Below are 12,787 nucleotides of genomic sequence, written 5' to 3' on the forward strand. Positions count from 1 at the left end.
TGAGAGGGAACAAGCAAAAAAAAGGTGCAAGGAGCAATAGAGATAGAAAAAAGGATTACACAGTTCGGCAATGATCAAATGAATTCTTTCAAACTTTCAGAAATAAAATTTTTCGGAGAATCGTACACCAGCAATCACACCATATAATATCTCATTCCTTTTATTTTCCCTTTAATATCTCTGCTGCAGTAGTCCACCCATTTTTATCATCATGATCCCAAACCCTTCCATCGAATCTACACATCTAACCTCACTTACGGTCTGCGGTGGTTTGCACATATGTATATATTTATTTGTATCTAATCTAACAAGGGATCAAAAAATTTTAAGGGTAACCGCAAAAGAATAACTTGACACACTGATTTAATTTCTATTCTTATTTCTTTGATTCGTCACAAAAATTTTACTGAGGTACATTTCCAACAAATGCGGCACTACGAGAGATCAGATGCTGCAAAATTCCAGCAGCCACATTTTCATCCGCCACTACAGTCATTCCTTTTCCTGATGCATCAGTCTCTTTTGTTTTTGTGACTTCCTCCTTAGGAGTTTGCTTCCACTTTTGCCTCTGATCTTGCAATACTTCTCCCAAGGAGGGCAACACGTTTGTGCACAGGGATGAACGCATTGGTGGTGGTGGAATTACATGCGGTAGACGAAGTTCTTCCTCTAATTTTAGTAGTGGAACAGCACCGTGACTACTTGGAGACACAAACGAAACCAGACGCTCGCGACGTGCATTCACTAATTTTAATCTATCAACGGCATCAGTACTAACAGAGGTCTTTGTACCCAGTAGTGCTTCAGCAGGAGTAGTGAAAAGTGATGTGTCGTTAGAACGTTTACTCTCCAATACTCCAACTGGTGTACGTGCGAGATCCGTCATTGTGTTATTTTTCATGTTGTTCCTACTACTAGTATCATTCATATCCTGTAAAGGGTCATGATGGACACAGTATCGATGAAGAATAGAGTCAATAAAATCAATAGCATCCTTATCACAGTCATCATTCCCAATATTATTCTTATCAGCACCATTATAATTATTACTATTATCATGAGCTTCACCAATTTCCGCAGTCCTGTGTACTGAATCCGCCAGACTAAGAGGATGCACTTCTTCTTGTTGTTTTTTAGCTTTCCTCTCATTTTTTGGTTCTGTAATGACTGAAAGATGCCGTAATGCCAGGGGGATGTCATTACAATTCAAATGTACTGCACTCTTTCGCAACCATGCTGGCGGTGCTGTGGAGGTGTGCGCATCAGGATTTAAACAATGAGAGGATGATAAAAATGTTGGAGCAGTAGAGACTATACTCTTCTCTACCTTCTGAGCTCCATCTTTAATTTCCTCTTCCTTCTTATTCTTGCTCTTTTTCTGCTGCTGCTGTTGTTGTTCTTCTTCTCCTTGTTGTTGATCACCCTTCTTGGTATCAGTTGTCGCTAAGACCTTTCGTAGTTCTGCAATCTCACGGTCTCGAGCTATTATTACCTGTTTTGCACGTGCAAGTTCTTCCACACACTCATCATAACGTTCACACAACGTTTTACATTGCTCAAGAAGCTGCCAGGCATACTGTTTGTACACTTCCACATCCTCCTCATTTTTGTTTTCTCTGTCATTGTTTTTATCCGCATCACTATAACTATTCGGATAATTATTGTCAGTTGCTAGGATATTTTTACTGGAGTTAATAGCGCTGCTATTATTACTGTTTCTTCCACCTCGTTTAATAACAGCACCAGATATAGTGTCTCCTTTTCTTTTCTCATTTGATCTTTCCTTATCGCCGGTATTTGATGCCACCGCAGATGATGATGATGATGATACTACAAGTTGTGTATAGACACCTTCGGAAGACAGTATCCTTTCTCCACTAACCCCAACACTACTAGTACCATTACCACCACTAATATGATGATGATGATGATGATGATGATTATTATTATTACTGCTCAACGTGTTTCGGCTAACCATACTGGTGGGAAACACAGTCGGTATGAGTTGCACATGAGCGGGGATAGCAGAAGCTTCTGCCCCCAAACGAAGTGATTCAACAGTCTCATGAAAATCACGCTGTCTGCTTGAGCAGCAAACTATCCATGCAACTGTAGCTGATTCACCAGGAACAAGAAAGGGTTCGAGAATAGTAGTTAGTGTGCTGTCACGAAATGGGACACGTGTTGTTAAGGATGTCGTACGAAGAGCACGTACTACTTTGCGAAGTGCGAGAAGTGAACTGTTAATATGCCGCATTTCCTTTATTCGTAGTGAGTTACGTTGTGCTGCTGTTAGTCCATCGCCATCACGGCGAGTCGCAGTGAAAGTTGAGGCTACAAGGGGGACATCTACAGTAGATGTCAGCAAAAAAGGTGACATCACTGAACCATCGTGCTCCATTACAACACCGGTATTCATACCGGTTCTGTTAAGATAATAATAATAATAATAATAATAATCATTATTATTATTATTATTATTATTATTATTATTATTATTATTATTATTATTATTAGTGCTACCTGTTCCTATCCACGCATATTCACGGTATGTCTCAGATCCAGCAAGGTCGACGAACATTGCCTCACCGAGTTGATCCACACTCTCCGTAGAAACATCCATACTGTGAAGTACAAGTCGCAATAGCAAATGACTACGCGAGGAGCGCACATTCCGCTCTGTTTGACTACGATGACGCAGTGCGAGAACACCGCAGAGCAACTGCCAGCACTCCAGAGCTGATGTACAACGAAGACGCATTGCTGAGCGGAGTACTTGCGACTTTTCTGTTAATTTGTATGATATCTTCATCATCCCACTGCTGCATAATCCGCTATTCTCGTACCGCTTCCACGCCTGCCGCACACTATCGACTTCAACGTCATCATATACAGCAGATGGCTTTCCGTTTCTTTTCTTATTTGTAGACATTTTTCTCTGTTGTTGTTGTTGTTGTTGAAGTTGAAGTGCCACCAGATCCGTAGTACACTCATTATACACTTCAAGACAGGAAAGATCTACAAAAGCCACTGATTTACCATATTCCTCGATGCATGACTCATCAAAGATAGCACGCAAAAATCTAGGAACCATTCCCTCTTCCTCTTCTTTACTTATCTCTTCTCTCATGGAAAGTCCAATACGTTTGTTTGGTGCAATTTGGTTTCGTTGCTGAAGCTCAGATACGTTATCATCAACGCCTGGTCCAAACATCGTGTATGTCTTTCCCGTAGCAGTTTGTCCATAAGCGAGAAACATGCAGCGTCTTCCAGAGATCAAATCATGCAGAAAAGGACGTACTACTTCATCAAAAACTTCCTTCTGCTGCTCTTGTTGATACTCTTCTTGTCCTGCAGAGGAATTAAGAGATGCGGTACCTAAGGCACTAGCATTCATAGAACGTGGAATGAAAACACGCTGACATGTAGATGAAGCCATGCTTCCAGAGAGCGGGTCAGTCACTGTAAATGTCTGCTGTTCATTATTACCGCACTTACGCAGTGAAAGCAGCACCATTGTGGGTGCAACCCATGAAGAAGTCAACGAATCCGATTCCTCACGTTCCACACCTGTTGTTGAGACGAATGCACGCGGTGGTGCAAAACGACAATATACCTTCATCCCACCATCCACACAAACTATATATATATATAATGTTTAAGGAAAAGAAGAGCGAAAATGCCCCCCCACAGAAAAACAAAAACAAAAACAAAAAACGAAGAAAATGGTAAAAAATAGAAACAAAAAGACAGTAATCTCATAAAAAGAGAGAGAGAAACACAAATAAAAGAAGGTGATATGAGCAAACTACAGGTCTCTAGAAGAATCACTTTGCAAAATGAGCTACCCTTTTCTATTACTCTCGAAAAAAGGAAGAAATAATCACGTAAAAAAAAAAACCCTCCTCCAAAATACAGACACAGATAAAAATATATATATGCTCTCAATCAGAGAGAACTAGGGGGATACACCAATGTGATTATTATGTTCATCAACAGTGAAGTGGAAGAGATGCTTTTTCCAATGTCCACGTCACAAGTCCATTGCCTTGATTCGTCGTTTTACCCGGCGACCTCACCTTTCCCTGTAATACGCACGGGTACGTGATGGACTGTATGGCACGTTTAACCGCCAAATCCACAATTTCCTGTAACTTTTCCCTAGAGCGCTGTGTCACTGAAGCTGCACCACTACCAACGACTGGAGCTAATGGCGGAAGTGTTGTGGTCATATCGACAGGAATATTAACTTGCGCACTATTTCCAGGTGATTGTTGGAATTGTTGTTGTTGTTGATGATAAAACTGTTGTTGTTGTTTCGGTGGCTGCCGTTGACGACGCTTAACAGGGGAGACATCAAATAAAGCTGTGAATTGAGGTTCACTAGTAAAACCAAGTTCAACTTTGTTACCACAAAAAGCAGCATATAATGTACCATGAAAAACAACACGTCTAATCGATAGGGCACAACGGAGAGTCAACACATCAGATGGAATATTTAGTGTTGACGGAAGTGCGAATAGCAGCGGGAAGTAACAAGCAAATTGTAGTGCAAACCTCTGATCTTCATATATTATAGGCACTGCAAAACAACGCAATGAGTTTGGAATCTTTGGTATCACCGGTGGGATAGAGTCTATACCAGTATCATGCAGAGTAGCAGGAACATATGGAGCTTCTAATGAAACAATCCCACCAGGTCCTATACGAGGTAACACAACACCTATTAAAGGAGATGTTGCCACACCACCAGTTTCTGGTATATCTGTAAACAAACCACCCACACGTGCAGAATCACTGTTCGTTCTTGCGTGGTGAAGTCCATTTACCAAACCTCCTTGCTGAGCAGAACCATACGATTGCTGTTGTTGTTGTTGCTGTTGCTGTTGTTGTTGTTGGTTCATCACTGTACTGAGAGGACCCCCACCACTAAGATCAATACGCACAAGCCGAATCATCTCAGGCCGTACCCGTAGTGTTCGTTCCACCTCGTCTCTTTCTCCATTTCCATTTCCTTCTTGTTTGTGCCTCAGGGTCTCTCCCACCTGCCGTGCCGCCTTATCCACAAAGTAAGCTATACGGTCTGTCCACACATCCTTGTCAATCGAACCGCCTCCAAGCAGCAAAAGTGCTACCCAGCGGCCGAGTACATTACACCACATCGCCCCTTCACACTTGTGGCTTCGCTCCAGTGTTAGGGTGCCTCGCTGCCCGTAATTACCACCATTACTGCCGCTGATACTGCCACTTTCATTCTTGTTCATATCACCATCGACATCACCTTCACCTACACTACGTTCCTCCATTGGGACACTGAGGAAAAAGTACGCCGCCATTGCACAAATAGAGATGCTGATTACCAACTCTATTAAAATCTCGATCATTCTTATCGGTAAAGGATGTAGGCTACACGAGACAATAAGAGAAAAAGAGGAAAATAAATAAATAAATAAATAAATAAATAAATAAAAACGAGAGAGTTCCTACAAATTCTAAAAAAAAAAAGAGGTATAAAGAAAAAAAAAAAGAAAATAGATATGAAAAAACGTCTTTCACAAAACACCACTAAAGTGAATCCAACACCTGAAAAGAGCAAAATAGAAAATAAAATAAAGACAATCTTAGGTACACTATTGGTTGTAGAAACATAAAAAAAAACAAAAATAAAAGACATTCATTCACTCAGTGATATATATATATGGCACATGCAAATAATACTACGGAAAATAGTTATTAGATACTAGATACGGATTTAGGACAATCAGTGGTAGTGCGATCAAGATGAAACGGCCTAACTCTCATAGTTTCCTTTGTCCAACTCAATCCATATGCAGAGAATAAAGCAAAATAAAAATTAGGAAAATTCAGTTCTCTGTGTAACAAGAACACAAGAAATCAATTACTACTGGTGATGGCGATGGCGATGATGATGTTGGTTACGATGATGCATTGAAGAAAACGGATGCAGCAAATATGACGGGTCTATAGAAAGTACATGTTTCAGCAGTTCTATCGAATCCTCTGTACGACTTTGAAGTCCACGGAAGGAGGCCATCAAGTACAGCAAGTCTACATTCTCAGGAAAGTTGCTAAGGGACGCAATAAGAAGATCTTCTATTTCCGTACCAAAGAAATTATGGGATCTCGAAGGCACCTCTTCCTGAGATAAGGTCCCTGTATCGATTACACTCTGCACCATTGCCTCATGCTGCATTTTTTCCATTGCATAACGAGAACTTATTCGTTGAATAAATGGCACAAGCAACTCTGGCTGAAGTGAGGCCCGGCGACGCGTACATAAATTCTCTCCTTCTTCGCTCTGCTGCTGTTGTTGTTGTTGTTGTTCTCGTTGTTCCCGACGTACATTTTCATCACTGCCCCTTCGCAGTAACTCCGTAACTTTGGCCGCCACAAGTGAATCCCACTGTTGTCGCTCCACCCCGCGGAGATGATTCCACTCCTGATCCTCCACAAGAAGTGAGTGCCACTGATCAAAGTCTTCAGATGTAATGGCGAGCAACAACATCTCCATCGCCATTTCCGCTCGGGCGTGGCGGGCGTGCCATTTGGCAGATGCGAAATTGCGTCTCCACTCAACAGATGTGTAGTTATCCTGAGAAAATATTTCAATACCGCTGAAGCCTCGAGAATAACGCCGAAGATGGCGTCTCGGTAGAATAGGTGCTACGTCTTGTGCAGCACCAAGTATATTCAATGCACGTCCCCACCATCTTTGCTCACCCAAAAGGTTCTGCAGAAACGAACCTTCATTAGAGTAATTGTTATTCTCTACGTCTCCGTACACAAGTGCCATCATCGTTTTACGCACAGCACTCAATTCCTCAGCAGTTTTCTCTTGAAGAAGTAAGTATTGTGCATTATTACGGTCTGCCTCTGCCAGCTGCGAGCGAAGGATTGCATTCTGTACAAACATGCAATCGTCCAATGTCGGATTTTTATTGGAGTTGCTTTCATTTTCTCTCGCTCCAACACTTTCCGTTAATACCTCTTCTAAGATACTTTCCGGTAATGCCACCTCCTGTACTGTAACACGTTCTCTCGCTTCACTATTGCAATCAGGCTGAAGTGGTTGCACTGTAGACACGGGCATTTCATTTTCCTCTGGTGCAGATGCTCCTAAACTTGAGAACGGCTCTCCAGACTCTTTCAGATACTCTTCGTGCGGCACCTCGACATATGACGGCGACAAGGAATCTGCAGCATATATTACTGAAGCTGGTGATACACATGGTATTTCGTTCGTTATTGAAGCTGCTGAAGACGAGATATGCCTTAATTTATCTTCACGCAACTGACTTCGCTGACAACATGAATCCCCTGCGAGACTCCATGATGACCTTGTCCCAGCACTCATTGGAGTTTCAACAATAGTACACTGTGATGCATCTACGGCTTCTCTTACATCATCCACATTTAATGTGGGTTGTCCCTCACTCTGTGGTACTTTTAAGACCTCGCCGAGTTCACCATCACGCTGGCGTGTCCAAGTATTCCCTGTTTCAGTGTCGATGAAATGAAACGTGTCATCCACTTCAAAGCTTGTGACGCCGCTCGAAACAGATTCGGTCATGGTTGTTGTATTATTCTTCAGGCTATATCAGAATTTACTAGAAGGAGGAGGAAGAAAAAGGAGGAGGAGGAGGGGGGAATGTCAAATAGAAGGAAAAGACATAGTATCTACTGTAGCAGAAAATTCACTTTACCAAACACCTCTGTCACTTCTTTCTCTTTTTTTTAAAAAAAAAGAAAGACATCCACTTTCATAAATGAATTATTTTGCTATGCAATGGCAGAAGTTCCACATATATTTTCCCCTTTTCTTTTTTACAATGGATTTCTCACCAAAAAAAAGTTATTTTAGTTGGCTATATTATTTTTGGTGCTGTTCCTGAGAAATGTTGGCGATCTAAAGCGACACATATATGAACTCAAAGCCAAACTAGGAATAGAGGAGCAAAGAAGTCCCTCCACCCATCCACATACACACAAGGATGGAAAACAAAAATCCCGCGCATATATATATATATTTCTTTTTGCTCATTTCTTTTACTCTTCATATCAATGTTCTCTTTTACCTCGATTGTTGGACTCTTCTCTCACTTCCATACGTTTACCGCGCTTTGACTTTTGCACTGAGGCTGATACTGGAAGGCATTGTTGCCAGCAGCATGGATCGACACAACACGCAGAGACTTTTTTTTACCTTTGCACATATTCCTTATCACCCACCCTGTTAATGTTGTTGATGATGTTGTTATTCTTATTACAGAATATTGTTATTGTTGTTATTGGCTACCCACAGTTTTTGGACTGCCTCATTTCTCACCGTCAGTATCGATGAAAACAGAAGCATGGTTAAAACTAAAAGCATACATACTTGCATACATTCATCTCACTTAAAGATATTTGCAAAAATGGAAAGGCCAACCGGATTTTTAAATTATACTTCCTTATTAGTTGAAGTAAAGTGAAACAAACAAACAAACAAACAAACAAACAAACAAAAAAAAAAAAAACACTATTCTTCTCCTTGCTTCTTATCTTTCCCATAAATATATCTTCTTTTTTTCTTTTTTAATCCTTTTATTATTGGTGTAGCTACAAATTACTGATAGTGGGGAACAACGAATCTAGCCCATAATGCCGCTACCACACCAACCACACCCCAGATATAACAACAGATAACAAAGTCTACGTGGCGAAGCAGCACGGAGACAACTAGCGCAGCTACAATATGACCCAAGTCCTGCACAGTGCGCATTACACCAAAGAACAGACCGCCAAACTTTCCTGGTGCGTGATCGGCTATAAGTGTCATAACAAGACCGCAGCCTAATGCATCAACCGTACCGAAAATAGCTGCCATAACGTGAAGCCATTCAAATGAATGTGAAATTGGCAACAAAACAAAAGCAAGACTGAGCCCTAGGACAGGTGGCAGCATTGCAAAACGACGACCAAATAGATCCATAATAATACCACCAACTGGGAATAAACAAGCATCAAAAGTAAAGCTAAGCGAGAGCAGAAATGCAATCTGTGAGTTAGTAAAACCTACCCGCATGGCAGCAAATGTAAGAAGAAGTTTTCGGTTGGCGCGAAGCGATACATAGAGAATGATATAGAAACCAAGACACCATATCGTGGTCCATTGCCCTACGATAAGATACCAAAGATCAATAAGACGAAACTTTTTATTTTCCTCGTACGAGATACATCCATAGTTTGTATTGTCTTCTTTTAGCTTTAACATCTCCGCAGATGTTGTGTGAGTTTCGCTACACACGTCACTACGGTATATTTCAGCAGTACTATCATATGATGGCTGCACCGCAACCCTCTCTTTAACTGCATCTGCCATTTTACTATTATTATTACCACCATTACTATAATCAACAGCAACAGCAGCATCATTAGGAATAGCAGAGGAGGGAATAGAAAGATAATGAGGCTGACTACGAGGAAGAAGTTGTTTGGTTTCCCATTCGCTCCTCGCCTCTCTCACTTCCTCTTTTAAACTACACCAAGAAAGACAATCTATTTCAATGCATAGCCATGCTGCCAAGGAAGAAACAAGTGGTACTATAAAATAATATCTCTCGTCATTCCACTTTGATGCTACAACACCAAGCAATATTGGACCTACTACATGGGCCCAGCGTAACATTCCAGAAAGAAACGACAAGACCATCCCACGATGCTCCTTCTTTGATGTGCGGGAAACATAGATATGTCGAGTCAAGAAGAAGACACCAATAGAAAACCCACCGAATATACTAAATATCGAAAGCGAAATGGACCCAGATTCCACGAAAAACGCAATTGCACATGCAGCCGCGTAGACCAGGACAGAGCATGGCATAAGCCTACGAATATCGGCGTATTCTGCCAAAATTCCGCTTGGAATGTCGGCCATTACACGAAAGACAGCAGCAAGTGTAACGTAGTTCGCAATGACATCTTGGCTGTACAAGAGCTGGCGACCCATTAATGTGATTAAAGGAACCTCCAAGCCGGCTCCCATGCCCATAAGGGCATTTGAGAGCTGTATATTAAAAAAATGGTAACTCGCCATTTCGCGAAGGCCCTCTAAAATATATCCCATCGTTTTTTCCTTTTTATATATACTATATGATTTCGTTTTTCTCCGTCTTTTTTATTAATTAACCGTATAGTAACCTCTGTACCTATCAATGTAGCCTACTCTTCGTTTTTGTTGAAGATCTCAGCGCCTCAAACTCTATTGTTCTTATGAAGAAGGCAAATATACAACCCAAACACCAGTCTTCTGCTACCCTTTCCGTGACACTCACGCCATCCCCCCAACCGACCAAAAAAATGAAAAATAAAAATAAGAAAAAAAAGTTATAAAAGATACGTGAATTTAAAAACAGCAAAAAAAAAAAAAAAAACGTTCAAAGAAAACCAAGAAGGGAAAAAAAATTCTACATTTGTAGTGATTTTCCCCTTTTTTTTCAACTTGAGACACTCGATTTTTCTACCTCACTCGCCTCTTCTACTTTTGTTTTTGACTCTATTATTCTTCTTCTGGTTTAAAAACTCTTTCACCTCCTTCCCTTACAGCTTGTCCCAAATCATCACATCCTCCTCTGGTCCTGTAGCGGCAAGCAAACTCTCTATCTGTTTCATGTATTTTTCCCGCATAAGCAATGCGCTACTAATGTCATCCATTTCCTCTCCATTTTTTTCGTTGTTGTCATCATTTATGTTACGTGCGAAGAGGCTATTGAGTGTGATGGCGTCTGTAGATGTCAGAAAGGGACTGAGGAGTTCCAAGTGGTCGGACCCGTGCGGTAGAAAGGCGTGCGGGTGAAACTGTGCAGAGAATTGGGTATCCATTTCCTCAAGAAGAGGCGGCCATACGGACTGACCATCGCCGCCCAATACTGCGGGTATTTCGTACAACAGCTGAAAGAGATATGTCCAGAGATTTTTGTAGAAGGGATGTACAAAGGTACTGGGCCCACTGGGTGCAGATACACCAGAACTCTCATCACGGAGTCGGGCGCCCACTCCGAAAGTAGACGACGCTGCAGTAGTGGCTGATACAGATGGCAGTGGTGATGTGGCTGTCGTGTTCACACGGCTTCCAGTCCCAACAAGTGCACTCTGGTGTTCAATAGCTTCCTTTCGCAGTAGTTGCCCCACTAGATCTAAGAGGGATAGGCCTGTTGTACGCAGTGCAGATCGTACACTGCTGAAGGCACAGGGTGTAGCAGCGATATTCATTGTTGATAGTAAATTATTACCACCATTACTGGGGGAAGCACCACGGCAAAATTTGTCCAATTCACGTGATAGTTTCTCCAACTGATCGGTTTTCGTACAAACAAGAATGGTTCGTAACGGGGTGATACCGCTCTTGGGAACCACTAATGCTGGAAGTGAAGTGGTGTTAGTATTAGTATTGTTAGCTGTGGTAGTACTATTGGTCTCCGCTTCAGTTGTATCACCACTTACAGTTCGATTTTTTAAAATCCCCTCACGTTCAATCCACCGCCGTCGTGCTGTACCCAACACCTGCTGTTGTGCTTGCCAAAAACGTTGTTGCTGCTCAATCATACGCATACGTCGTACCTCATCTTGTTTTGGTAATTCCACTTGAAGTATCTGTACGACGTGAGCGTTCAAGTAACCGTACCACCGCTGAAGTTGATCCTGCAAACGCCACGGTACACTAGTGTCAACTACGATTAACACCACACTTGTCTCTAACGCTTCTAATGTCGGAAGTGCCATCGACAAAGCTCCCGGAGCATCACAGCAAAAAAATTCTGTCATTGCACGTCGTACACCACTGGAAAGAAGACTGGAACCTACGCCACTACTGATGTTACTGTTATAAACAGCACCATTACCCAAACCTTCCTCTGCAGTATTTGGAAAAGAATTTCGTCTTGCCGGGATACGCTGCAAAAGAAAAGTCTGGGCTATACCAGCACCGTGAGGAAAGTATGCTAGTTGTCGTGTAGCCTCCTTCATGGGAGACCTCCCAGAAACAGTTCCATCTACTAACCCTACCCCAGCACCACCACTACCACTACCACTAACTTCAGAAGCATCTCGCCAACCCGGATGGGTAAATGTACACTTGTCTCCACTTAAGTTACCACATCCAGTATTATTGTCGCTACCGTTGTTGTTATCATTGTTGTTCTTGCTGGTGTCATTATTGTTGTTGTTCATGATGTTTTCATTGTTCGTGATGTTATTGTTATGGCTAATGTTACTGTTGCCAGTGGCTCCGCCACTCATGTTTGAAAATGAGATTAATGAAGTGGATGATGGAAAATGTTGCATTGCCGCAGCAAACAAACGAGTGGCAAATGTTCGTTTTCCACCAAGTGCATCACCTACTATTACAACGCGTCGCTTAACGAGTTGTTGCTCAGAAGCTTCCTGGGGTCCAAGACCAAGAATTTCCCATAGACTCTTACTTTGATATTCTTCTTGTTCCATCTGATTTGTCTTTTTTTTTTTTTGCTTTGTTCCTTTTTTTTCCCCTTTGATATTGGGTAATTCCTCGCTCGATTCTTCCTTTCTAGATGTGTACCCTTAAAGAAATAAAAAAAAAGAATTGACTCTGAGGATGAAAACTACCCGCCACAAAGAAAAAAAAGAGAATGTAAATGCGAGTTCCACAAAACAAAAAAAAAAGAACTTTACTCTTTTTATTTATGTATGTATTCACTCACAAAGACACACACACAGACAGCCTCTGTCTCTCTCTTTCTCTCTCTCTCTC

The 12,787-nt window shown here is 41.7% G+C and overlaps 5 protein-coding genes across 5 annotated transcripts; all 5 read right to left on the minus strand.

The window, feature by feature from the left end:
* Window positions 1–403: 403 nt before the first annotated feature.
* Window positions 404–3,622, minus strand: LSM04_004643 (Kinesin motor domain; the record flags this gene model as incomplete). The annotated part of the gene is made up of 2 exons (XM_067338759.1): window positions 404–2,382; window positions 2,524–3,622. 2 exons carry the CDS (start codon window positions 3,620–3,622, stop codon window positions 404–406), a joined length of 3,078 nt encoding a protein of 1,025 aa, XP_067188683.1.
* Window positions 3,623–3,992: 370 nt separating this feature from the next.
* LSM04_006441 (uncharacterized protein) lies at window positions 3,993–5,384 on the minus strand (the record flags this gene model as incomplete). Its single annotated transcript, XM_067338760.1, has 1 exon — window positions 3,993–5,384. The coding sequence occupies one exon, from the start codon at window positions 5,382–5,384 to the stop codon at window positions 3,993–3,995; it is 1,392 nt and encodes a 463-aa protein (XP_067188724.1).
* A 518-nt stretch (window positions 5,385–5,902) lies between these two features.
* On the minus strand, window positions 5,903–7,591 carry LSM04_009767 (uncharacterized protein; the record flags this gene model as incomplete). Its single annotated transcript, XM_067338761.1, has 1 exon — window positions 5,903–7,591. The coding sequence occupies one exon, from the start codon at window positions 7,589–7,591 to the stop codon at window positions 5,903–5,905; it is 1,689 nt and encodes a 562-aa protein (XP_067188802.1).
* A 1,035-nt stretch (window positions 7,592–8,626) lies between these two features.
* LSM04_004670 (Major facilitator superfamily) lies at window positions 8,627–10,126 on the minus strand (the record flags this gene model as incomplete). The annotated part of the gene is made up of 1 exon (XM_067338762.1): window positions 8,627–10,126. One exon carries the CDS (start codon window positions 10,124–10,126, stop codon window positions 8,627–8,629), a length of 1,500 nt encoding a protein of 499 aa, XP_067188685.1.
* Window positions 10,127–10,599: 473 nt separating this feature from the next.
* LSM04_000558 (Dynein family light intermediate chain) lies at window positions 10,600–12,501 on the minus strand (the record flags this gene model as incomplete). The annotated part of the gene is made up of 1 exon (XM_067338763.1): window positions 10,600–12,501. One exon carries the CDS (start codon window positions 12,499–12,501, stop codon window positions 10,600–10,602), a length of 1,902 nt encoding a protein of 633 aa, XP_067188605.1.
* Between the last annotated feature and the right edge of the window lie 286 nt (window positions 12,502–12,787).

This window comes from Trypanosoma melophagium (genome assembly GCF_022059095.1).
Source record: "Trypanosoma melophagium isolate St. Kilda chromosome Unknown ctg35segment0, whole genome shotgun sequence".
In the NCBI taxonomy this organism is placed as follows: domain Eukaryota; phylum Euglenozoa; class Kinetoplastea; order Trypanosomatida; family Trypanosomatidae; genus Trypanosoma; species Trypanosoma melophagium.